This window comes from Paroedura picta, chromosome 1 (genome assembly GCF_049243985.1).
Source record: "Paroedura picta isolate Pp20150507F chromosome 1, Ppicta_v3.0, whole genome shotgun sequence".
Lineage (NCBI taxonomy): Eukaryota > Metazoa > Chordata > Lepidosauria > Squamata > Gekkonidae > Paroedura > Paroedura picta.
Genome location: NC_135369.1, coordinates 915,355 through 941,235, shown reverse-complemented (window position 1 = coordinate 941,235; position 25,881 = coordinate 915,355). Strand labels below are relative to the sequence as shown.

Here is a 25,881-nt window from a genome sequence, read left to right as displayed (position 1 = left end):
AGCAGCGCCGCCTCCTCCTCCTCCTCCCATCCCCAGAGCCCCCCCAATTCTGCCTCCCCCCCACAAGCGCTGCCAGCCCCCTCGCTCCGCTCCCCCCCGCAAAGGGCAGCGTCCCTTCTGCCAATGCACTCAGGGGCCTTGCTGCCTCTCCCAAGACAGTCTAGCCCGCTGGCCCCCAAGTTGGAGAGCAGGGACTTCGTGAAGCAAGACAGCCAAGGGGTCTCCCCAGCGGCCACAAGACCACGGGCCTGAGCCACAGGAGGCCACGCCTCCCCTGGAACCAGACCTTTGGCCCATCCGGTGGGCAGCAACAGCACAGGAAGGCCTCGGGTGGAGGGCTTTCCCATCACCCCCTTCCCAGGGAGGGCGTGAGGGGGGCCTTCCATGCGCCAAGCAGACCTTCCCCCTCCGTGCCTTGCGAACAAGCAGCCCTGCGAGCCCAAATCCCAAATGAGGATCACGCTTGCTTCTGCTTGTCCACCGGCCCATCCGCAGCAGGCATTGGACCCTGGGAAAGGCATTCCACTCAGCTCCTCAAGAAGCACCCAGGAAATTCCAGCCCTGCCAAAACACAGCTGCATCAGACGCCGACCTGCCGCTCCAGGCCAACCTGCGGCTACTGTGTGATTTGCAGGAGAGCCAAATTATGGGCCAAGGATTCTGCCAATCAAGCCAGGATTCCTGAGCGGCACACATTATCTCAGGTTGGGACACAACACAAGGCCCCCCCCCCCACAGACTCCAGCAGACTAGCCCTCCCCGCCATACTCTCACAGCCATTGAGTCACAATCTGCAAAGGTCCCCCAAGCCATTCCCCCTCCCCACCCCCCAGGGAATTTCAGCACATCACCACTCCCCAGTCAGCACTGTCCACTCCAGCCCCAGATCTGCAAAGGCCGAGTGAATTCAGGAACAGAGTCCGCTAAGGGGGGGGGGATATCCTGCCTTGCCCCCATCACGACAGTGGTCAGAGAAGGAGCAGATTTCATGGCCTTGGGCCTCCAAGCGTCTCCGGAGAAGATGGAAAACTGGCCCAAGGACAAGCAGCAGAGTGGGAGTCAGGAGAAGGGAGCGCTCCAGCACCACATCAGCCCGGGGATGGACACTTGATTTGCCCCTGCTACAGTGTTTGGGGCTGAGGGTGGGCTGTGTGCGGGCCAAGCTTACATAGGGCGGGCACCAGACACCTCAGGAGCCAAGAGTCCCTCCTGTGAAGCGCCCCAGAAAGGCCTCCACCAAGTGGACCCTCAAGATGGGAGCCTAGCTGCACCTTAAAGAGCCCGTTTGGTGGAGTGGTCAGGAGGGCGGACTTCTCATCTGGCATGCCAGGTTCAATTCTGCCCTCCCACACATGCAACCAGCTGGGTGACCTTGGGCTCGCCACAGCACCGATAAAGCTGTTCTGACCGGGCAGTGATATCAGTGCTCTCTCAGCCTCACCCACCCCACAGGGTGTCTGTTGTGGGGAGAGGAAGGGAAGGCGACTGTAGGCCGCTTCGAGCCTCCTTCGGGTAGGGAAAAGCGGCATATAAGAACCATCTCTTCTTCTTCTTAAAACCCAACAAGGTGGACCCGGAAGAAGCTCTCCAGAGCCAGAGCTCTTTCCCCCAGCTACGTGGACAACGGGGCAAACTGTGTCGGGGCAGGCAAGGCACCCTGGAGCACAAAGCCCCCCCTGAAATAAATGCTGGTGGTTCCAGAACTGGCAGAAACAGAGTCCAAAAGAGGTCGCAGCCCAAAGCTGAGGGCAAATGTTGACCCAGAGGGCGGCGTCAACTCTGGAAAGGGACCGAGACGCAAAAGACAGTCCTGGAATGTCCTTGAACAGACTGGGGAGGAGCTGAAGGGGAAGACTGGCTGGGCCACCTCTGGTCAACTCAAAGGAGAGTGACGGCCGAGATGGCCTAGAAGGACAGGCTACAGCGTCTGGTACTTGCCCTTCTAGAAAAGGACAGCTATTGAAGGGGGGGGGGGGAGAGAAACACAAGAGAAATGCATGAAAAGGCCCACGGGGTCACAAGAGCAGACTCTGACCCCCTCTCTCAAAGCATTAAACACGAGGCCAGCAAATTAAGTGGAGCAAGAGAATCAGGATGGAACACAAGGAAAGACTTCTGCACACAAAGAGGGGCCAAGATGTCGAATTGGCTGCCAGGAGAGGCCGTGGTGACCACAGGCACCAAGTGCTATAAAAAGGGATTAGACTGAGTCACTCGAGAGGCAGCTGCTAGCCAGTGACTCAAGGGAACCTCCACTTTTGGTGGCAGTCAACATCCCACAGCCAGAAGGACTCAGCCTCTCTGCCCTGTGGCTGGCCCTGCAGAGGAACTGAGTGGCCCCTGGGTGAGACGGGAGGCTGGACTGGAGGGACCCTCCCTGGCCTGACCCAGCAGGGCTCTTCTGAGGGTCTTATAGGGGAAGGCCTCAGCCTCTCTGCCCTGTGGCTGGCCCTGCAGAGGAGCTGGCTGGCCCCTGGGTGAGAGGGGAGGCTGGACTGGAGGGACCCTCCCTGGCCTGACCCAGCAGGGCTCTTCTGAGGGTCTTCTCAGGGGAAGGCCTCGGCCTCTCTGCCCTGTGGCTGGCCCCACAGAACTGGTTGGCCACGGGGTGAGGCGGGAGGCTGGTCTGACCCAGCAGGGCTCCTTTCATGTTCCAGAGAGGCATATCTTTGGCTTCTCAGCTACCTTAAGATTAAGGTTCTTTCTGCTCCAGCCAAAGGCCCCTGCAATACCTCCGTGTCCTTCCTCCAAGAGGTAACAAACAGAGCAGAAGGGAACAAAACCAAGATGCTGATTGCAGGGAGGCAGGCTCCCAGCCCCACGGGAGGTCTGCTGCACAGACGTAGTCTAGGACTGTGGCCCTGGGTCATGGGGTTGGCTGCGGTTCTAAGAGGCCAGAAGTGATGCTTGAGGCTGACCCTGCACTGAGCAGGAGGTTGGACTAGATGGCCTGTAGGGCCCCTTCCCCCGCAAAGCAGGGCAACCCAAAGAGCCTTCCTCATAGGTGGGGGAGGGATCCTCCCCCCCCCCCAACACGTCGTCCAGCACTCCCTCCGCCTCACTAACCCTCCCTTGTGTCTGCTTCAGAGGAAATACCTCCCCCGGGACTCTAAGCCACTCTGAGCTAATTCTGACCCTTCCCATGTCCCCTGCTTGACCACCACCAGCTCCCCCCACCCCGGCATTTTGCTCAGGCAGAACAGAGACTGCCCAAACTGCAGGCGCCTGTAGAACCAAGCCCCAAAACGGGAGCACAGCATCCAGCAGCACCTTTGGCCCAGCCAGGGGAGCCGACCTCAGAGTCCCTCGGCCTCAGCACTGCCCCCATCTGGAGGAGGAGCCTGGCCTCAGCTCCTTGACACAAAGCCACCAGCCACGTGCGGCTCCACCCTCCTGCCTCCAGGTGCAGCGCCAGGCCCAGCATAAAAGCTGACCCCACCCCGTCTCTCAGCTTTGGAAAATGGACTGTGGACCCTCCCCCCCACACACACATACACACATATTGCAGTAATGAAATACTTGCATTGATCTCATGTTCTGCCTGCTCTTCAGGGGGATGGTCTCCACGGACACCCTAACCCCCCCCCCCCCCATGAAGCAAAAGCAGGCGGCAGGTTTGGGGGCCCCTTCTCCAGGCAGAGGTTCTCCCGGGGAGAACTTCCCAAGCTGTTCTTCTGAGTTTCAACTGGCCAGCTGAGAAAACAGGGCGACAGAGGCCGGCCGGCCGGCCAGCCTGCGTTCCAAGTGACAAACTCCATCCAGAGACTGACAGGCCCAGGCCCAGGCGCTCTTCTGCAGCCTCCAAGCCGGCGTGGCTGGAGCAAGACACAAGAGGACCCGGGCTGCTATGCCGAGGCAGGCCACAGCTAAGCCCCCTCCCTTCACCTGTAGCCTTGAAAATGCTGTGAGGGGACCCCCACAGGGAGGCTCCTATTGTGTCAGGAGCAATCCCCCCCCCCGCCCCAGGAAGAAAGCAAAGGAGCCAAACAGGGGGCAGGCAGGCAGGCAGGCACCGACCACCCCCCACCCCCGTCGCCAGCACAGGAGCAGCAAATGTGCAAGGCCCCCGTCCCCATGAAGGCACTCCAGGCCCTGGGGAGCCCCTCGGTCCTTCCACCGGCACCTTGACTCGGGCAGCCCCAGGCTTGGTCTTGCAGGCCCTCTAGGGCCGTGGAGAGAAGAACCCTGATGGACAGGAATGGCGAAAAAGGGCACCAGAGGACAGACAGGGGCAGCCGCACCGCTCTGGGTGGGCCCTAAGGCACAGTCTGTTGGAGGCACCGGGGGGGGGGGGGCAAGAGAGCATTGCCCATCCGTTGTCTGTCCTCCAACCGTAGGCGGGGTGGGGGTGGGGGGATGATTGTCAGTCTCAGGGGTTACGATGTCTGGCACTGAACATTGTGACGCATGGGGTCCTCAAAGTCGTCCTCGCGGTAGGCCTCCCCTGTGAAGTGCCGGCCGTGCTCCAGGTGGGGAAAATACTCCCGCAGTTCCACCTCCTCCGTGTCTTCCGTGGCCATGACCTCCTCCCGGCGTGGGAAGAAAGCCTGGAACTGGCGCAGCTGGTGGGTGGGGAGCCAGCCGGGCTCCGGGAACCGCACCTGGGCCACAGGGAGGACAAAGTGCTTTGATGAGGCAGGTCTGTGCCACACTTCCCCCCCCCCTCCCCAACCACGGCTGGTTCTGCTGCAGGCACGAAGACAGAGAGCTCAGGGAGCTGCACTGCTCTCTTGCCTGCCTTTCCCAGCCATGAGGCCACTGTCCCCACCCCCCGCCACGCCCCCGGCCAAGGAGGAAGGCATCCTGGACCATGTGGGGAGGGGGGCTGGGGCTCAAGCACAGACTCCACAATGGCCCCAGGCTGCAGTGAGCCCTCCCAGAGCTGCGTTGAGCTGCACTCCTCCATACCTGGAAATGGACAATGAGCTTCCCCCTCTGGGTGGGGCTCCGGTAGACGGGCATCCCTTCGTTGGGAATGCACTTGATGTCCCCAGGCTTGATGATGGTGCCTGTGGGGCAGAGCAAAGGCAGGGAGGAGCCCGGGGTGAGTCCACCGGCTGCCAGTGGAGCTCCAGGGCTCTCTGCTGGGTGGGGGGGGGGGGAGGCCTGCCTTCCCCAGCAGGGTGGCTTCCGAAAGTGTTCACCCCACTCTGCGTTTGTCCTGGTTTGTTGCACTGCAACCGGGAACTCAGTTCGGTTGGGTGTGTGTGTGGGGGGGGGGTAGATCCCTTTGATTCTCACAACACGCCTTCCACTCTGAAGGTGCAAAATCTTTTTTATTGTGGGAAGAGGTTCAGCCATACTGGACTTAATACTGACCAACAGGCAAGAGTTGGTGGATGAGGTGAAGGAGGTGGGGACCCTAGGGGGAAGTGACCATGTCCTCATAGAATTCCTTTTGAGATGGGGAGCCAAGGAAGCTTGTAGCCAGACGCGGATGTTGGATTTTCCGTAGGGCAAACTTTAATAAACTCAGAGACATGATGAGTGTCATACCATGGACGAGAATGCTGGAAGGGAAGGGTACATGTGAAGGGTGGGCGCTACTCAAACAGGAGCTATTGCATGCTCAATCCATGACTATCCCAGAAAGACGAAAATACTGCAGGAGCTCTAAGAAGCCTATTTGGATGAACAGAGAACTTCAAGAGGAACTAAGAAAGAAAAGGAAAATGTTCAGGAAATGGAGGGAAGGACAGAGCTCTAAAGAAGAGTACCTACAGGTTACTAGGCACTGTAGATCAATCATCAGAAAGGCCAAAGCTGAGAGTGAGCTAAGATTGGCCAGGGAAGCCCACTGTAACAAGAAAAGATTTTTCAGTTATGTGAGGAGCAAACATAAAGTAAAGGAGGCAATAGGCCCACTGTTGGTTGCGGATGGACAAATTCTAACGGAAGATGCAGAGAAAACAGAAAGGCTTAGTTCCTATTTTACATCTGTTTTTTTCCCCAAAGGTCAAAGGGTTTAGGCACATCTAGAGATGGCAGTAGCCAACGGATAGTGTCTGGGTGGCAGGTAAACATGGATAGAGAGGTTGTCGAGAGGCATTTAGCCGCACTGGATGAGTTCAAATCCCCTGGGCCGGATGAAATGCACCCGAGAGTGCTCAAAGAACTTTCCAGAGAACTTGCACAGCCCTTGTCCATCATCTTTGGGACCTCTTTAAGGACTGGAGATGTCCCGGAGGACTGGAAGAGAGCAAACGTTATTCCGATCTTCAAAAAAGGGAGGAAGGATGACCCAGGAAACTACAGACCAGTGAGTCTGACCTCTGTTGTGGGGAAGATAATGGAGCAGATATTAAAGGGAGCGATCTGCACACATCTAGAGGACAATTTGGTGATCCAAGGAAGTCAACATGGATTTGTCTCCAACAGGTCCTGTCATACCAACCTGGTTTCCTTTTTTGACCAAGTAACAGGTTTGCTGGATCGGGGAAATTCGGTTGATGTCATTTACTTGGATTTTAGTAAAGCTTTTGACAAGGTTCCCCATGATGTTCTGATGGATAAGTTGAAGGACTGCAATCTGGATTTTCAGATAGTTAGGTGGATAGGGCATTGGTTAGAGAACTCCCCCTCACTGGCAGTCTTCAAGCAAAGGCTGGATACACACTTTTCTTGGATGCTTTAGGATGCTTAGGGCTGATCCTGCGTTGAGCAGGGGGTTGGACTAGATGGCCTGTATGGCCCCTTCCAACTCTATGATTCTATGATTCTAAGAGACAGAAAGTACTCAAGACAAGAAAACCAGGGCTCACTGGCCCCTTCCACCATCGACTGCCCCCAAAGAAGAAAGGAACTATAGTGAAAACTGTTTTGAGTCAAGTTCTTTTTGTTAAAAATGTTATATATTCAAATCAAGATATTTATTATACTATACCGTTTTATGAACGTTTCCAATGTAAACCACCCTGAGCCGCAAGGGAGGGGAGTATATAAATAAAATAAATAAAATAAAAACTGAAACCATGACTGTGCATAAGCATTCGTTCCCCAAAGTCAATACTGCAAGTACAGCGGCCAGTCTCTCGGGGCATGCCTCTACCTGCTAAGCACAGATTTTCACCCATACCTCAAGGGTACAGCAACGTTCAAGTCATGCCACAAATTCTCAATTGGATTCAAGTCTGGGCCTTTGGTGGAAAGGATGGGTTATAAATTAAAATAAACAAATAAAGAATAAGTCATTTCAAGACATTAACATTCTTAGAACCATAGAATCATAGAGTTGGAAGGGACCACCAGGGTCATCGAATTCAACCCCCTGCACAATGTAGAAACTCAGCTACCTGCCCACCCACAGTGATCTCTCCACCAAAAATCTCCAGAATCCAGCCTGGCCTGGAGGAATTTCACCTGCCATCCCACAGCAGCAATTAGCAATTCCCTGGGTATGCAAGGAAGGGCCACAAGAGACAAACACTGGCAGATCCCTTCCTGCCACCCACTCACACTCTGCCTAAGTTCATTAAATCAGCCTTTCTGTCAGAGGACCATCTAGCCTCTGCATAAATACTTCCAAGGAAAGAGAACCCACCACCTTCCAAGGAAGCCTGTTCCACTGAGGAACCGCTCAGCCAGGAACTTCTCCCGGATGTCTTGCTGAAAATACTTTTGAATTAATTTCATCCTGCTGGTTCTTGTCCAACACTCTGGGGCAACAAAAAATTGCTCTATCCTCTATATAGCAGCCCCAAGTATTTGAAGATGGTGATTATATCACCTCTTAGTCACCTTCTCTCCAGGCTAAACAGACCAAGCTCCCTGAACCTTTCCTCCTACATCTTGATCTTGATCTCCAAACCCCACTCGTTTCTTGACATCTTTCTTCATTTGTGGTGCCCAAAATTGAACACAGTACTCCAAGTAAGGTCTCACCAGAGCAGAGTAAAGTGGTAACATCACTTCGCATGATCTGGACACGATTCTCCGTTTGATACAGCCCAAAATCCCATCTGCCTTTTTAACTACCAAGTCACACTGCTGGCTCATGTATAGGGTATGGTCTACTAAAAAGGTAAAGGTATCCCCTGTGCAAGCACTGAGTCATGCCTGACCCTTGGGGTGGCGCCCTCCAGCGTTTTCATGGCAGACTCAATACGGGGTGGTTTGCCAGTGCCTTCCCCAGTCATTACCGTTTACCCCCCAGCAAGCTGGGTACTCATTTACCGACCTCGGAAGGATGGAAGGATGAGTCAACCTTGAGCCGGCTGCTGGGATCGAACTCCCAACCTCATGAGCAAAGCTTTCAGGCGGCTGCCTTTCCACTCTGCGCCACAAGAGGCTCTTACTAAGACCCCCCCAGATCCTTTTCACATGTACTATAGTGATGCGTATAATTTTTCCAACCTAAATGCAGTTTTCTAGCCTGTCGGGATCACCCTGTATTCTGATTCTGTCTTCTGCTGTGTTTGATACCCCTCCTGTTTTAATCATAGAATCATCTTTAACCGCTCCTAGTGGAGCGGAATGAATAAAATAGTAAGGACAACGAGGGTGGGCCCTGTCCGGGATGAGTAAGGGTGCCGATAGGCCGCTTCCCCTGGACTGACAAGCGGAGGGCCCAATCGGGAGGCGTGCGCAGCTGACTATCAATGACTATCCCAGAAAGACGAAAACACTGCAGGATCTCTAAGAAGCCTATTTGGATGAACAGAGAACTTCAAGAGGAACTAAGAAAGAAAAGGAAAATGTTCAGGAAATGGAGGGAAGGACAGAGCTCTAAAGAAGAGTACCTACAGGTTACTAGGCACTGTAGATCAATCATCAGAAAGGCCAAAGCTGAGAGTGAGCTAAGATTGGCCAGGGAGGCCCATTGTAACAAGATTTTTCAGTTATGTGAGCAGCAAACGTAAAGTAAAGGAGGCAATAGGCCCACTGGTGGGTGCAGATGGACAAACTCTAATGGAAGATGCAGAGAAAGCAGAAAGGCTCAGCGCCTATTTTACATCTGTTTTTTCCCACAGGTCAAAGTGTTTAGGCACATCTAGAGATGGCCGTAGCCAAGGAATAGTGTCTGGGTGGCAGGTTAACATGGATAGAGAGGTTGTTAAGAGGCATTTAGCTGCACTGGATGAGTTCAGATCCCCTGGGCCGGATGAAATGCACCCGAGAGTAAAGGTTTTGCCCCCCCCCTCCCCCGGTCTCTGCTGGTCGGGCTCCTTCCTTCCTTCATTTACTTGGATTTTAGTAAAGCTTTTGACAAGGTTCCCCATGATGTTCTGATGGATAAATTGAAGGACTGCAATCTGGATTTTCAGATAGTTAGGTGGATAGGGAATTGGTTAGAGAACCGCACTCAAAGAGTTGTTGTCAATGGTGTTTCATTAGGCTGGAGAGAGGTGAGTAGCGGGGTACCTCAGGGCTCGGTGCTCGGCCCGGTACTTTTTAACGTATTTATCAATGATCTAGATGAGGGAGTGGAGGGACTACTCATCAAGTTTGCAGATGACACCAAATTGGGAGGACTGGCAAATACTCCGGAAGATAGAGACAGAGTTCAACGAGATCTGAACACAATGGAAAAATGGGCAAATGAGAACAAGATGCAATTTAATAAAGATAAGTGTAAAGTTCTGCATTTGGGTCAGAAAAATGAAAAGCATGCTTACTGGATGGGGGATACGCTTCTAGGTAGCACTGTGTGTGAACGAGACCTTGGGGTACTTGTGGATTGTAAACTAAACATGAGCAGGCAGTGTGATGCAGCGGTAAAAAAGGCGAATGCCATTTTGGGCTGTATCAACAGGGGCATCACATCAAAATCACAAGATGTCATAGTCCTATTGTATACGGCACTGGTCAGACCACACCTGGAGTACTGTGTGCAGTTCTGGAGGCCTCACTTCAAGAAGGACGTAGATAAAATTGAAAGGGTACAGAGGAGAGCGACGAAGATGATCTGGGGCGAAGGGACCAAGCCCTATGAAGATAGGTTGAGGGACTTGGGAACGTTCAGCCTGGAGAAAAGGAGGTTGAGAGGGGACATGATAGCCCTCTTTAACTATTTGAAAGGTTGTCACTTTGAGGAGGGCAGGATGCTGCTTCTGCTGGCTGCAGAGGAGAGGACACGCAGTAATGGGTTTAAACTACAAGTACAATGATATAGGCTAGATATCAGGAAAACATTTTCACAGTCAGAGTAGTTCAGCAGTGGAATAGGCTGCCTAAGGAGGTGGTGAGCTCCCCCTCACTGGCAGTCTTCAAGCAAAGGCTGGATACACACTTTTCTTGGATGCTTTAGGATGCTTAGGGCTGATCCTGCATTGAGCAGGGGGTTGGACTAGATGGCCTGTATGGCCCCTTCCAACTCTATGATTCTGTGATTCTATCTTGTGATTTTGATGTGATGCTTCTGTTGATACAGCCCAAAATGGCATTTATTATTATTATTATTATTACTAGTAATCAAGCCCGCTGTAATAAAAATACAGCAGGCGCTAGGCAAGGGAGCCCCCGGCAGTCGCGCAGCTGGCGGGGGGTCCCTTGGCCGGTGGCCTGACGCTCCGAGCGGCTGCTAGCGACTCCTTTGTCGGCGGGCTGATGCGTCAGGCTGCCGGCAAGGCAGCAACTGTGAGCCACTCTGCGTGGCTCGCAGTTGCTCCCTTGTCGGCAGGGCGGGAATCGGCTTCGCGCCTGCTGATTGGCCCGGCCGATGGTCTGTCCGGAGGAAGGGGCCAATCGGCACCCTTCCTCATCCCGGACAGAGCCCGCCCTAACTCCTCCCACTAAGCCCTTGCGGCGCCGCGGGTTGTGTTAAGAGTATTATTATTATTTTGATTTATTTCCCGCCACTCCCAAATGACTCGTTGCGGGTTACAGTGTCTTAAAACCCCATTAAAACTCCCATTAAAAGATTAAAAAATATCACAGCATGGCGGCACAATAATAAAATCCCCTTCCTACCACCCTTCCTTAAAAGGGAATCACACTGCATCACACTGATTGGGCCCTCCGAGTGTCACTCCAGGGCCAAGTGGCCAATGGGGAGCCACCCAAAGCCCGGCTCCCCATTGGCCGCTTGGCCCAGCCTCCCCTTGCCTGCCCGGGGACTCACCGCACACAAGGAGAAGCAGCCTTCCCTGGCGGTGAATACTCCCGCTGGCTTCCCCTCGCCCAGACACACACACACACACACACACACACACACCAGCCAAACCCCCCTGGCTCCCCCCCCGCATGATCGCCCCGCCACTGCTTCCCCGCCCCCACAGACACGCACACAGCCACCCACCCACCGCCCTCTCCCACCCCTTCCCCCATCCCACACATCCACGCAGACACTCCTCTCTACCCCCCTCTTTCCTTGCCAACTCCCCCTCTCGATTCGCCCCTCGTGATTCCCCCCTTCACACCCCGTCCCCTCCCCTTTCACCTACCTCTCTGCCTGCCTTTTTTTCTTCCTTCTTCCTTCCTGACTTCCTCTATTTCTCCATCTCCTTCCTCTCCCTCTCACTTGCTTCCTGTCTTTCTCTCCTTTACTTCCTTTCTTTCTCCCTTCTACCACCCCTTGCCCTTCTTTCTCCCTCCCATCCCTCCTTTGCCTACAGTCTGCCTCCGCATTCTCTAGCGCCCGCTGTCTTTCTTCTACAGCGGGCTTAATTTCTAATTTTGTTATAATTTCATGATGCTCAATTTTGTCTGTCCCCTGCCTGGAGTGCTCCTTGGTCTTCGTGCTGCTTTCTTGGTGGAGTCAGGGGCCTTTCAGAAGAGGTTTATTTATCCACACAACCCATGGCAGAGCATGGGCCACTTGGGACCATAATTAACTAATTATGTGACTTCTGAAGTTAAGTGGTTGGACCAGATCTTATTTAGGTGTGTCGTAGCAAGGGGATGAATACTTATGCACAGTCATGATTTCTGTTTTCTTGTCTCATCACAACAAAAAAGATTTTGTACCTTCAAAGTGGTAGGCATGTTGTGAGAATCAAATGGAGCACTACCCGCCCCAAACGTAAATCCAGGCTGCATTGTGACAAAACACTGGGTTGGTGTGTGTAATTCTTTTGTAAGCCCCTGTCTCTGCCCCCCAAGGAAGCCACCGAGGGAGCAAACGTGTGTGCTGGACCTCAAGAATTTGTCCCAGCCTCTCTACGTGGACCACTGTGCATCCCGTCCCCCGGGGACTCCTTCCTACCTGGCCGGGAGGTAACAAGCAACCTCCTGCTGTCCAGGGTGTGGATGACCGTCTTGCAGCCACAGAGGGCGTCCACCAGGTCAATCTCCTTCTTGACAATGAGATCGTTGCCACGGCGCTGGAAGACCGGGTGCTCCTTCTGGTCAAGGACAATGACGATGTCTCCCGGCTCCAGGCCCGGCACCTGGTCCCCTTCCTGGTGAAAAGTTATCTTCTGCCTGTCTGCCATGCCTGGGGGGAGGGGGAGGGTCATACAACAGCAAAAGAAACATGGACTGTACAGAAGACCCCACCACACCCCACCCCACCATCCCCCCTGGGCATGCACCACACTGAGGACCTTCAAGTGGAAGGATTCTCTCAGCTTAATTCAGGGGTGGGGGGCAGGCTGAGGGTCAAGGGATGTACCTCTTTGCCTAAACTATGTAGCTCACTCCTCCCCAACCCACACAATGCAGCATTTTGAGCAGAAGGAACGGGGCCTTGGTGGTACCAAGGAGGCTCTCTTTGGAAGAATGTGGAGGGCTGTCACTTGGGAGGAGTCTATTTAGACAGGACCCCAAATAAGGGGTCTAAAATACAGTGGAGAGAGATCAGCAGAATATCAGGAATACCTTTTTGACAATAAGGACCATTCGGCAGTGGAATCAGCTGAATCAGAATCACAAAGAGCTTGAAGAGACCACAAAAGGCCATCCAGTCCTGCCCCTCACCTTCTGGGGGACTTAAAAATCACACACTCCTGCCAGATGCTTATCCAATCTCATCCCAAAAACTTCCGACAAAAGACTCCACCACCCTCCAAACAGGTCTCATCCTCAGAAAATGCTTCCTAATATTTCAGAGGAGGTTCCTTTCCCATCATTTGAATCCATTGCTCTAAAGCTGCAGGAAACAAGTTGGTCCCCTCCTCAACAAGCGTAGTTTTATTCAGCTATCCTATCCTCTTCTACAAGCAACCCAGACCCAACTCTCAATCTCTCTTTGCAAGGCCTGGATGCCAACCGTTCAGCCATCCTAGTCACTCCTCTCTAAGTGAACTGCAGAGTCCAGAACTGGACACAACGTTCCCAATGAGATCTAACTAACGTGGGAGGGCATGGTATTCTACCGTCCCTTGCCCTAGATTCTATGCTCCTAGTAATGCAGGCTAATATCACATTCACCTTCTTAGCTGCCATATTGTATTGTTATAGAATAGTACAGATGCACTGGGAAACCAATATGGCAATAAAAAATATCCAAATTGGACTTATATAGAGTCGTCTCTCTTCAGTTTCAGTAATTCTTTTATTCTTATTTCACACAAGTCCTGACGCATTTTGCCTACAGCTTTTTTCAAGGGACAGTTTTTATATTTAAGAACTTATTAAGAAAACTCTTGACAGAGTATAAGGCCATACAATAGCTAAAGTTAGCTTGTGGCGTTTCAGACGCATATTGTATTGTTGGCTCATTTCCAACTTAATGCCCACTAGAACTCTTATGTCCCTTTCACATGTTCTACTATCAAGCCGGGTATCCACCACATTACATTTCTACACTCCTGTTTAGACAGAGATTGGATGAATATTTGTCAGGGGTGCAGCTTATAGACCATCCTGTGTGGTAGAGGTGGTGGGACTGGATGGCTTTTAGGCACCTCCCAACTTAATTTTTAAAAAAAAATCCACTGAGTCACGTGCCTGGCTACCACTCTGGCCTTCATGCTCTGCATGGCCTCCTTTTTGTTCAGCAAAAGCAGATCTCTGAAGGAGCACATTCTGAGCCAAGGACAGCCAGGGCTCCATGAAGCCCCTCTGGGGCAATCAATCCAGTTCCTGCGGGAGTGCTCGCTAGTTTGTGAGCAGGCCTCCCGCAGATCCCATACAAACAGTCTGCACTCTGTGGCCCCCAAGTGCTGGTACTCACAGCAAAACTGATTACTGGCCAACTTGAACTGATTTGTGTGCTTTTCACTGCCAGGAGTCTCAAAATGGCTTCCACTTGCTTTGCATTCCTCTCCCCACAACAGACCCCCTGTGAGGGAGGGGAGGCTGAGAGAGCCCTGAGATTACTGAAGAAGAAGAAGAGTTGGTTCTTAGATGCCGCTTTTCTCTACCCGAAGGAGTCACAAAGTGGCTTACAAATCCTTTCCCTTTCCTCTCCCCACAACAGACCCCTTGTGAGGGAGGGGAGGCTGAGAGAGCCCTGAGATTACTGAAGAAGAAGGGTTGGTTCTTACATGCCACTTTTCTCTACCCGAAAGTCTCAAAGTGGCTTCCAGTCGCCTTCCCATTCCTCTCCCCACAACAGACACCCTGTGAGGGAGGGGAGGCCGAGAGAGCCCTGAGATTACTGAGGAAGAAGAGTTAGTTCTTATATGCCGCTTTTCTCTACCCGAAGGAGTCTCAAAGCGGCTTACAGTCGCCTTACCTTTCTTCCCTGTGAGGGAGGGGAGGCTGAGAGAGCCCCGATGTTACTGAAGAAGAGTTTGTTCTTATATGAGCCTCAATGTGGCTTAACCTTCTCTTTCCTTTCCCCACAACAGACACCCTGTGAGGTGGGTGAGGCTGAGAGGGCACCGGAATTACTGCTTGGTCAACTTTTTCAGTGCTGTGGCGATCCCAGGGTCACCCACCTGGCTGCATGTGGAGGAGGAGGAACGGGGAGTCAAAGAAGTCAGCACTCCTAACCACGACACCCAGCTGGCTCTCAATCAGGGCCAGGACATTTTCTGTCCTAGCCCCCACTTGGTGGAATGAGCTCCCAGAGGAGACCAGGGCCCTGTCGGAGCTGCCTCGGTTCCACAGGGCCTGCAGGATGGAGCTCTTCCACCAAGCGTTTAGTTGGGGATCAGTGATTCCACTATCACCCGCACATAACCCCCCCCCCCCATGGAGAACGCCCTTTGACAAGTGCATTGGGAAACTGCTGAGATGTCAAGATCTTAATGTGCTGAGATTTTAATATTTCCACTTATGAGTCTAATGTTTTTATACTTTTTATTTTATTTATTTATTTATTTATTTCCCGCCACTCTGGACAAGCAGCTCGTTGCGGGTTACAAAATCGATGCCCAATTACAAGCCCCCCAATGCCCCCCAATAATATCTCATTAACACAACATACAGCAATATATAAATCACTAGCAAGAAAGTCCATTGCAACCAGGAATGCAATGGGCACTAGGGCCCAGGGGACACTGGCAGGCACAGATCTTTCTCTCTCTGTGTCTCCCTCTCATCCCAGCAGGAGCCATAGGAGGTAATCAGGGCTGGTATTTAGCAGGGAATGAGAGCTCCTTTTCAGTTTGGGGCGGCTCTCTGTCTCTCTCTCTCTCTTAGCAGGAGCCATAGCAGGTAATCAGGGCTTGGTTTGGCAGGGCTTTCTGTGTCTCTCAGGTGCTGGCTCCAGAAGCGTCTGAGAGCAAAGTGGCTAGCATCCAAGGAGGGATGGTGGGAGCTGTAGGTGCAGGGCCAATCAGGGTGCAGCCAGCTTGGCCCTATTCCAACTCGGACACCCTGGACCGTTCCACCCCCCCCAGACTGCTTCACAAATATTAAGAGGAGGGACAATGGATAAGGATGGTGGTAAAAAATCAACCCTCATCCCACCACAGCCAGGCTTCAAGGGGGACAGCATCTGCTGGTCACCAATATGGTGGTAGGGGGCAGGGGGCTGCACTGACCTCAACCATATACCTGATGGAAGATACAGGCCCTGCGGAATATGACAAACTCCTCCAGGGCTCCTCCTAGCTCTTCTGGGAGCTCATTCCACCAGGTGGAGGCGAGGACTTGGGAGGCAGGATGTGTCCGTGATGAGGAAGGGTGCCGATTGGCCCCTTCCTCTGGACAGACTACTGCAGCGCGGCTCGCAGTTGCTCCTTTGCCCGTGGCCTGACGCGGTGAGAGGCGCTTTGCGCCTCTCGCCACGTCAGGCCGCTGCCCAGGGGAGCCCCCGGCAGTCGCGCGGAGTGACGTCCCTGCCCGACGGCCTCCCTGTCCCTCCGAGTCCCCGCTGGAGCAACTGCGAGACGCGAGAGCCTCTCGCCGCCTCAGCCCGCCGACCAAGGGAGTCCCCGGCAGCCGCGCTCCGTGTGACTGCCGGGGGCTCCCATGTCTAGCGCCCGCTGTATTTATTTTACAGTGGGCTTGATTACTAGTTATATAATAATGTATTATTTTGGTGTATTATTTTGAGTCCAAAATTCCTTTACCGAGCTTGGTTGTAGTGGTTAAGAGCAGCAGCTTCTAATCTGGCAAGCCGGGTTTGATTTTGCACTCCTCCTCCACATGCAGCCAGCTGGGCTAGTCACAGTCCTTTAAGAGTTGTTCTTACAGAGCTGTCATGTCACAGCTCTCAGCCTCCCCTCCCTCACAGGGTGTCTGTTGTGGGGAGAGGAAAGGGAAGGCGAATGTAAGCCGTTTTGAGACTCATTTGGGTAGAGAAAAGCGGCATCTAAGAGCCAACCTTCTCCTTCTGATTGAAGCCAGGCGTACTTCCGTGAGGCCAGGGACTACTAGCCTGTTGGAACTGGCAGAGCACAATGCTCTTCTGGGGACATAGGCGATGCAGAGTCCAGGCTGTAGATGGCCTTACGAGTCTGCCCAATATCCACCAGAGATTTCTCCCAGTGGAAGAGACTTCCCTGACTCTCCCCACTCCCAAGCCGAGCAGAGGTGGCTCACCTTTGTCCAGGTGAACATTGAGGACCTTCTTCTCCCGAATGACCTTCCTGCCGTTGCAGGCCAGGCAGCGGTCCAGGGGCCGCATCCACTCCCCGTGGCCCTGGCACTGGGAACACATTGTTTGGATGTGGTGCACCACATTTGGCGCCAGCTGGTGAACTATGACCTCCACCCCAGAGCCGTGGCATTTGGAACACCGTGTGTCAAGACCATCCCTTCCTCCGCGACCTGCAAAAGACCCCAATGCTTACTGGAAGCCAAGAAGACTCTGAGCCCTGCCCTGCAGGCTCCGACAGGGCCCCAAGCATCCCACGCTGGGGCCGAGGACACACGTGGGTATGGTGCCTAGCCAGAGGCCAGCTGCTACGGCTCCATCTCTGTGCCCCACATGCAGCGCTGGAGAAGCAGAAGTCAGGTCCCAGCCTTGCAGGGGCAAGGGGGCAGTTACTCCTCCTCTGGCCCTCCCACCTCACTTACCGCTACAGCTACGACAGATGACGTTCTTCTGCAAAGACAGCTTCCTCGCAGCCCCATTGTACAAGTCCTCCAGGGTCACCGGCAGCTGATGCACCGTTGTTTTCCCTGAGATAAAGCAAAAAGGGAAACTACGCAGGTGGAACCCGACTCCCCGGATGCGAGGGCCCAGGCCCCACTCAGCCAAGACGGGAGCCAGCAGTTGGCCCAGAGGAAAGCTGATCCACCTGTCCTGACCCAGTTCCCTGCTGGGCTGCTGAGTGCATTTTTATCACACCCTCCTCCTCGGGAGCTTGCCTCATTTTCCACACCCCTCTTTATCCTCCAGAGCTCAGCTGTAAGGACTGGAATCTGGCTCTCCCAGATCTTAGGTGGATACACTAACCACTGTTTTGGCACTGGCTCTCCATTGCTCTCTCTCTCTTTTCCTTCTTTTTTTTTAATGCAGTAGAATCTCAGTGGCCATCAAAGAGTTTTTAACTGTACAAAGCCGAAGTGTCTCTGGCTGTCTTAAGTCGTAGAAGCAGAACCTGAGCCAGATTCACCACTCCTTGCTTCAGAAGAAGAAGAACTGGGTTTTAGCCCCCGCTTTTCACTGCCCAAACAAGTCTCAAAGTGCATTACGATGGTCTTCCCGTCCTCTCCTCACAACAGCCACCCTGGGAGGGAGGTGAGGCTGAGAGAGCTCTGACAAAACTGCTCTATGAGAACAGCTCTAACAGGACTGCGACCAGCCCAAGGTCACTCAGCTGGCTGAATGCAGAGGAGCCGGGAATCAAACCTGGCGCACCAGTTAAGAGCCACTGCTCTGAACCACCATGGCGGGCTGGCTCTCAGAACTCCCAGAGAGCCCCACAGGGGTCACATTCCAGCCAGTTTCTGGCCGGGCCGTCTGCAAGTGGTCCACAGCCCACCTTTTGGCCTAGAGGGAGCCATGTTCTCTCAGGCCAGCCTACCTCAGGAGGCTGTTGTGAGGATAAATGGCAAATCACAGGGAAACAGCGGGAAGCACTGTAAAGGACATAAGTCATGATAAATGGAAGGGTGACTCCTCCTAAACCACGGCTGATGACTGCTGCCCACGTGCGCCTGAGTGCACACTTCTCCAGCGGAGGTAAAACTGTCAGCAGCAAGAAAGGCCCTGGGGGAAAAGAGTCAGTCTAGGGAAATGAAGGTGGGGAGCCATTGGGACAAGCCCCCAGCCCTCCCTGGCCCATGAGAAAGAAGACCCTCACTGGTCTGATGTCCTTAGCATCCCGCAGGGCACCTGGTTATGCCCCAGAATAATAAACACCTGCTTGAAGTTACGCAGGAGATCAAGGCAGTGAGTAGCTGGGCCCTGTAAAAAGTCGCAGGGAAACAGGAAGCAATTATGGTGCTCACAATTTGGGCAGAGCAACGAAGGCCTCACCCTGGCTCTGGAAACGGCAGCACCGCCTGCACCTAGCCCCACCCTCTGGAGGACACGTCCCATTCCTCCCCAGCACACAGATGGGTCCTCCTTGACCTGGTTTTGCCTGCTTGAGCAGAGACTCTGGAACAGTGATGTCAGCATTTGAAAGCACCCTCCCTCCCCACAACCCAAGGCAGCTGTCTGTCTGCAGGCAAGGAGGGGCCAGGAGGCATCCCCAGAGCTGACTCAGCAGCACACTGACACTAGGAGGAGAGGAAACAAGCAGGACAGGCTCCCCTTCCTCCACAACAGCCTCAGCCAGGGAACAGGTAGAAGAAGACCTCTGGGCCATTCTCCCTGACCAAACACCTGCTGACACCAAGCATCCTCCCCCATAGCACATCCCACTAGATACCCCCGCTGCCCCCCCGTACCTCTCCTCTCCACCCGAGGCCCATGCATGCGGGCCCCTCCTCCAAAGAACAGGTCGAAGATATCCATGGGGGGCCCAAAGCCCCCTCTTCCGCCCACGCCGCCTTCTTTCATGGCTCGCTCCCCACCACGGTCATACAGCGACCTCTTCTGGGGATCGGACAGCACCTCGTAGGCCTGAGAAATCTGCTTGAACTGGAGGGCAGGAGGGAGAGAAAGGCTGTCATGACGGCCATGCCCCCAGAGGCCAGGAGGGCCCAACCCCGGCCCCCCACCTGGCTGGGTACCTACTCGCTCTCCCTCACTGGGGTTCTTGTCGGGATGGTATCTCAGGGCCAGCCGTCGGTAGGCCCGCTTGATTTCATCCGTGGTGGCACACGGCTTGACCCCCAGCAGGTCATAGTAGCCCGTCTCCTTCACCATCTTCCCTCGTCAGACGGTCAATGCACTGCTGTGGGGGAGAGGGAACAAGCCGTTCAGAGAGGAGGCCCCACCCCGGCCCCAGAGGCTTCCACCTGCAAAGCACCCGGGCTGGAAGGCCCAATACTTCCAAAATAGCCACTCGGCTGACCCTCGTGGCCTGCCATAGAAAAGACCCTCCAGCGCAGTGTCTGCTCCCGTGGGGGCGGAGCACAGCCCCCCTCTGGGGTCAAGCAGGGCCTGGCCTGAGCCCCCTGCTCGGTAGGAGGGGTTCTTAGCCTGGGAGCCCGCAAGGCCCCTCACTCCAGCCACCTAAGGACAGGCGTGGGTGTGGGCTGGTGTGAGGCGGCGTCTCCCAAGTCAGCAGGCGGGCGCGTCAGGCGGCAAAGATGCTTATTACCGCAGCTGCCTCACAGGCGGAGCGTGCACGCCCAAATGCCCGCCCGGGAAGCCCTGCAGGGCATGGAGCATGAGAGGCGGTGGCAGGGGCATGTGTGGGTGGGTGGGTGGGGGGCCCCTGCCCGGACAGAGCAGAAGGCCAGCGGGCACACCTGCCAGGCCCAGCGTGGAGTCAGGCTCTCCCATGGCACACAGCCCCCCTCTCTCCCCCCCCCGCCGCCCGCAACACCCCAGGCAGGCCATTCCCACGTGCCCCTCTTCCTGGGCAGCGCCCCCGCATGAGGGAAGGCCGCGTCAGGCCAGCCAGGCTCCGCCGACGCACTTGACGTTCCTCGCCGCGTGGGATGCGCCCCAGGTCCGGCGGGGAGCGCTGCGGGGTGGCGCCGGGGAAGGAAGGAAGGAAGGAAGGAGCCCGACCGGCAGGGACCAGGAGGGGAAGCCTCCGCCGCAAGGAGGGAGGGAGGGAGGGAGGGAGGCGCCCCCCCCCCAGCGGAGGCTGACCAGGGCCCGTCCACTCCCCGGCAGCCCCCCCCCCCCCCGAGCACAGCACGCGCCCTCCCGCCGCCCGGACGGACCTCTGCCTGCCTGCCTGGCTGCCTGGGGGGGGGGGCGTCCGAGGGCGCGCCGGAGAGAGAGCCCCCTCCCCCCCTGGGCGCCCGCCGCTCGCTCCCGCTCACCCGCTCGCCCTCCGCCGCCGCCGCCGCCTCCCGCAGGGCCCCCGACGCCGCTCCGGCCTGGCCGCTTCCGCCTTCCCGTCTGGGGAGTCTCCGGCCGCGTCGGCCCGCCCCCGCCCGCCCATTGGCTGCGCCCGGGAAGGCCGGCCTCCTCCCCCACGCGCTTCCGGCTCACCGTCGAGCGCCATTTCCGGCCCCGCCGCGACCGGAAGCGCCTTCGCATCCCTCCCCCCGTTGAGGCCCCGCCTATAGCCCCTCGCCATTGGTCCGGGCCGCGACCTGGCCGGCCCTTATTGGCGGCCCCCGGCGTCCCGAGACGCAGCTCCGCGGCCGATTGGGCGAGCCTCCCGTCGGGAGAAGGCGGCGGGCAGCGGAGCCCTGCAGGCCGCCAGGTCCTCCGTGGGCGCCGCGCGTCTCCTCTCGGGGGAAGAGGCGGGCGGGCAAGCGGGGCGCCTGCGCAGGGCCTCCTCCTCCTCCTCGTCGCCGCCCCCCCCCCCCCGTCTGGAACCCTCCTCGGCCGGGCAGGGGAGCCACGGGGAGCGGAGCGGACCCGCGTGCCAACCTCTCCAGGGCGCCCCTGGAGGTGCAGAGCATCGTCCGCCCCCCCCCCCTGCCTTCCCCGCCTGGGCCCCGCGGCCTTGGCAGTCCGCCCGCGCGGACGCTGGCAGGGGCTCATGGGAATTGTAGTCCACGGACACCTGGCGGGCCCCAGGGCCTGTAGGCACGTTCGCTTCCTCCTGCCTCGAACCGATTCTGGTGATTCTGCCCGGGCTCTTCCCTGCCAGCGCTGCCCATGCGCGGGAGGGGCGCCGGAGCCCCCTGCCCCCTGCCCTGCCTGTCCTTCCGACGTAGACCTCTGGCCAACTGACCAGCCCTTCCGCTCCCCCAACCTGCCCTTGTCTCCGCTTGGCCGCCTGCTGTCCGTGCATGCACGTGGCTTCTGCATGGATTTCACACTAAAGTTTGGATTTAAAAAAAAATCCTCTTGGAGTTTTCGATCGTAGCCATCCGGATCGCTGTTTTGAAACATGACACATAGGGAGTAATGGGAGGCACAATTACCCATGGGGAATAATGGGAAGCACAACTGACCCTAGGACACAAGGTCAAGTGAGCTTGCTCATCGGGTTGGAAATACCTGAAGACTCTGGGGGTGGAGTGGGCAGGATTTGGGGTGGGGGGGGACCTCAATAGAGGAAACTGCTAAGTGGGGGCAGTCTATAAACACCTAGAGCCATTTCCCACGGCTTAAAAATAGCACAATGGTTGCTAATTGAAAACGCTACTAATTTGGCATTACCCACGACGTCGTAGACAATCTGCAACACTCCTGAAACCGATCAGCAATAAGCGCTTCGTTGTGGCGCTTTCAGGGGAATCCAGAAAAGTGGATTCACCCTCCGGATAGCGATACACTCCTGCAACCAATCTGCAACACTAGCGCTAAAGACCTGTGCGTTACCATTGTTGCTGGTTCTTCAAAGTCCCTCCCCCTGGCTCTCTCCTCCAAACTTCCGGCGAAGCGATCGCCATTTTTTTTTCTCGGAGCGAGCGGGGATAAACGCACCGGCGAGCCTCTTTCTGTTTAGAGGCTTCCCTGGCTTCAGTCCTTCACCTTTAGTCACTAAGCACAAACCACTTAAAAGCCCGTTTGCTGAAATAAAGTCCCTTTATTTTTTACACATAAATTCAGCCGAAAATCGAGCCCGTGAGAAAGGGGGGGGGGAATTTTTTTTTATCACTCGAGGCAGCGTGCAAACGATCATACAATCAAACGACAGCTCACATTAGGCAGCTGGATGGGTCTCTCCGTTGCAACGAATCTACACAGATTCGTTGCTATGGGTCTGTTTTTTTTTAAAAAAAACCTTTCTTAAAGGGAAAGCGGCTGTTTGGGAGCATGCTAACGGCTGCCCATTGGCTGCTTGACGGCCAGGGGCGGGACGAGCTTGGCAATAGCGCTTCCTTTCTAGCGATTTCTGCCGAGACCGGAAGCCTGTGGGAAACGCTAAAAAACGCAACTGATTCCACTACAAAGCCAGGTGTGCAAAACGACGAATTCCACTATTTTAAATGGCGATTTTTCATTCCGCAAACAATTTGCAACAAAGATCCCCGTGCGAAATGGCCCCTAGTTTCTTTAAAGGAAACAAAGTCTTCTGGGCCAGATGAACTGCATCCAAGGGTACTAAAAGAACTTGTAGATGTCATCTCTGAGCCTCTGTCCATTATTTTTGACACTTCTGGAGGCCGGCAAATGACTGGAGGCCAGCAAATGTTGTCCCCATCTTCAAGAAAGGGAAAAAGGAGGATCCAGATAATTTGACCTGTCAGCTTGACATCTGTAGCTGGCAAAATTTTGGAACAAATCATCAAACACTCGGTCCTTGAGCAGCTGGAACAGGGAGCTGTGATTACTAAGACTCAGCATGGGTTTCACAAGAACAAGTCATGTCAGACTAACCTTATCTCTTTTTTCAAAGAAGTGACTGCTGGACCAGGGGGATGCCGTGGACATAGTTTATCTGGATTTCAGTAAAGCTTTTGATAAGGTTCCACATGATATTCTTGTTCACAAGTTGGTAATTCTTTCAGGTGGGTCCTTGTTAATGGTTCAGCATCTTCTTGGAGAAGAGTGACAACTAGAGATCCCCAAGGATTTGTCCTGGGGCCTATGTTGTTCAACATATTTATAAATGATTTGGGTGAGGGATTAGAGGGGATACTTATTAAATTTGCAGATGATACTAAATTGGGAGGGGTAGCAAACACAACTGAAGACAGAATCAGAATACAGGATGTTCTTGATAGGTTCGAGAAGTGGGCTAAACTGAATAAAATGAAATTCAATAGGGACAAATGTAAAGTTCTGCATTTAACTAGGAAAAACCAAATAAACCAATATAGGATGGGGAGATAAGGTGATCTCTAGGCATCCATTATTTATTTTTACAGTAGTGTCCAGAAAATTTATTTCTTGCATAGATTAGATCATTGTCAGGTTGATAGTGAAGTGGAAGTCATTGTATGCCTGGTGGAAAGTATCCAGGGCTCCCGTCTGCTCCATTTTCTCTGCACAGCAATAAAAGTGTCATCCATGAATTCCAGGTATAAGAGAGGTATGAGAGGTGAGCATTTAGGAAGCATTCCTCCAGGTCTGCTATTAAGATGTTGGCATATTAAGGGGCCATGTGGGTGTCCATGGCTGTGCCATTGATCCGAAGAAACAAGCTGTCACCACATCTAAAGTACTTATGGGTGAGAATAAATTGGGACCACTTGATGGCTGAGTCAGCTGTGATTTTGTTAGAAATTGTATTCCTAATGGCTTGTCAGCCATCTTTGTGTGGGATGTTAGTGTACAGGGATTCCACATCCAGGGTGGCTGAAATAGTATTCTCTGGAAGGTTCTTCCTATTGCCCTCAGGAAAGTCTGTGGTGCTACGAATATAACTTGAGGCAGTGATGATAGAATCATAGAGTTGAAAGGGGCCATACAGGCCATCTAGTCCAACACCCTGTTCAACGAAGGATCAGCCCAAAGCATCCTAAAGCATCCAAGAAAAGTGTGTAGCCAACGTTTGCTTGAAGACTTCCAGTGAGGGGGAGCTCACCACCTCCTTAGGCAGCCTATTCCACTGCTGAACTACTCTGACTGTTTTTTCCTGATATCTAGCCTATATCGTTGCACTTGTAGTTTAAACCCATTACTGCGTTCCTTTCCTCTGCAGCCAATGGGAACAGCATCCTGCCCTCGTTCAAATTACAAATTACAATTAAATAAACTCTTTGAGTGCGGTTCTCTAACCAATTCCCTATCCTCCTAACTATCTGAAAATCCAGATTGTAGTCCTTCAATTTATCAGAACATCATGGGGAACCTTATCAAAAGCTTTACTAAAATACAAGTCAATGACATCAACCGAATTTCCACAATCCAGCAAACCTGTTACTTGGTCAAAAAAGGAAACCAGGTTGGTCTGACAGGACAGGCCTCACCCCCCTCCATGGCTGGCCACGCCTCCTCCATTGTCTGCTTCTTTAATAACTATAGCCGGATTGTTCCCAAGGCTGTCTCTGGCCTTCCTTTCGGCATAGCTGATATTCTGCCATGTGGGATTTTGTTTGTTGATCACATCGGTTTGGACCCTGCAGACTTATAGGTCCGGTTTATTGGCCACCCATCCCATGGCAGCTGCTGTGCAGAGAAAATGGAGCAGACGTGGGTGACTTCACTGGAGATGAAGGGGGTGGAGGTGGGAATTAAGGGCATAAATGAGAATTTGCTTTCATTTCCTGTCCTTCCTGTGATTGGGGAAGGTTTGGAGCCCTACTGCATTTCCGGCCGGTCTCTTCTCTGGCACTAGGTGGCACCCCGCCTCCTCCCTTTCCAACTCCAGCCGGCTGGCCAAGTGGGGGGGGGGGGGGGTGGAGCTGCAGAAGTTCTTAAAATACTTGACAGACTGAGGAGGGCTTAGAGCAGCCGTCTGTCCTGCTGCTTCTCCCCGTGGTGGGTTGTGTTGGGCTGCCCAAGAAAGCCTAGGTGAGGCAGCCAGCTAGGCAGGGATTAGGAGGGACAAACCGCTCTCCGTGGCTGCAAGGGAAGGGCTGGGCACCCTGGCTCTGCCACCTCTCCCCAGAGCCCCTGAAAGTCCTCTTTTGGGGGAGAGGAAGAGCAAGGAGGTAGAGCAGCACCAAATTTTTAATCAAGAACCCCCCTGGTCAATGGTGTCCCGCTTTACTAATGTTAAAATCTGGTCACCTTAGCTTGGGATCCCTTGGAGTTACAGCTCATGTCTTGTGGAAAATGGGTGATTTGGGGGGTGGGCTCTGTGGCCCTGGGCCACATTGAAGTGCCTGCTGCCCCCCCCCCAGGCTCCCCCTTACAATCCCCAGGAGTTTCTCCCACTGGATCTGGCAGCCCTGCGCCCCTCCCCTGCCAGGGGCCACCTGACAGCCCTTGCTGGTCCCTTTCTCCACCCTGAAAATGAGCCCGGGGGGGGGGGGGCAGGCCATAGAGGCCTGCAGGTCAGAAACACATCTGGAACCAGGGGACAGACCAGCGGCCTCGCTAGGCCAAGGGGAGCCCCCCGCCCAGTTGCCTGCCAGCACCTGCAGGCGAAGGCTGAGTTGGTTGCGGAGGCTGCTGGTGGACGCTCCAGGGGCTGCCTTGGAGGCCCAGTCGAATGCCCAGGTGCCAAGGACTTCTCTCCTTCCTCGGGGGCAGCCAGCAGAAGGCAGAGAGCCAGAGAGCCAGAAAGGGTCTCCCTGCGC

At 54.5% G+C, this 25,881-nt stretch overlaps 1 protein-coding gene across 4 annotated transcripts; it reads right to left on the bottom strand.

The window, feature by feature from the left end:
* Positions 1-807: 807 nt before the first annotated feature.
* On the bottom strand, positions 808-20,709 carry LOC143828718 (dnaJ homolog subfamily A member 1-like). Of its 4 annotated transcripts, none has more exons than XM_077318985.1 (8): positions 20,611-20,709; positions 19,406-19,565; positions 19,117-19,309; positions 17,293-17,397; positions 16,816-17,043; positions 12,143-12,373; positions 4,909-5,009; positions 810-4,601 (listed from the first exon to the last, which is right to left on the bottom strand). In XM_077318985.1, exons 2-8 carry the CDS (start codon positions 19,535-19,537, stop codon positions 4,377-4,379), a joined length of 1,215 nt encoding a protein of 404 aa, XP_077175100.1. In that variant the 5' UTR covers positions 19,538-19,565; positions 20,611-20,709; the 3' UTR covers positions 810-4,376. The 4 variants fall into 4 exon arrangements, with proteins under 4 accessions (XP_077175085.1, XP_077175092.1, XP_077175100.1 ...); XM_077318992.1 differs by lacking the exon at positions 20,611-20,709 and adding an exon at positions 20,509-20,531; XM_077318970.1 differs by having other exon boundaries at positions 808-4,601; positions 19,117-19,565.
* Positions 20,710-25,881: the final 5,172 nt, after the last annotated feature.

Coding starts and splice junctions, on each gene's coding strand:
- LOC143828718 (XM_077318970.1), bottom strand. CDS start 19,537: ATGGTGAAGGAGACGGGCTACTATGACCTGCTGGGGGTCAAGCCGTGT. Junction 17,398..19,116: donor GCCTCGGGTGGAGAGGAGAG/GTACGGGGGGGC, acceptor GCTTTATCTCAG/GGAAAACAACGGTGCATCAG. Junction 17,044..17,292: donor CATCTGTCGTAGCTGTAGCG/GTAAGTGAGGTG, acceptor GGTCTTTTGCAG/GTCGCGGAGGAAGGGATGGT.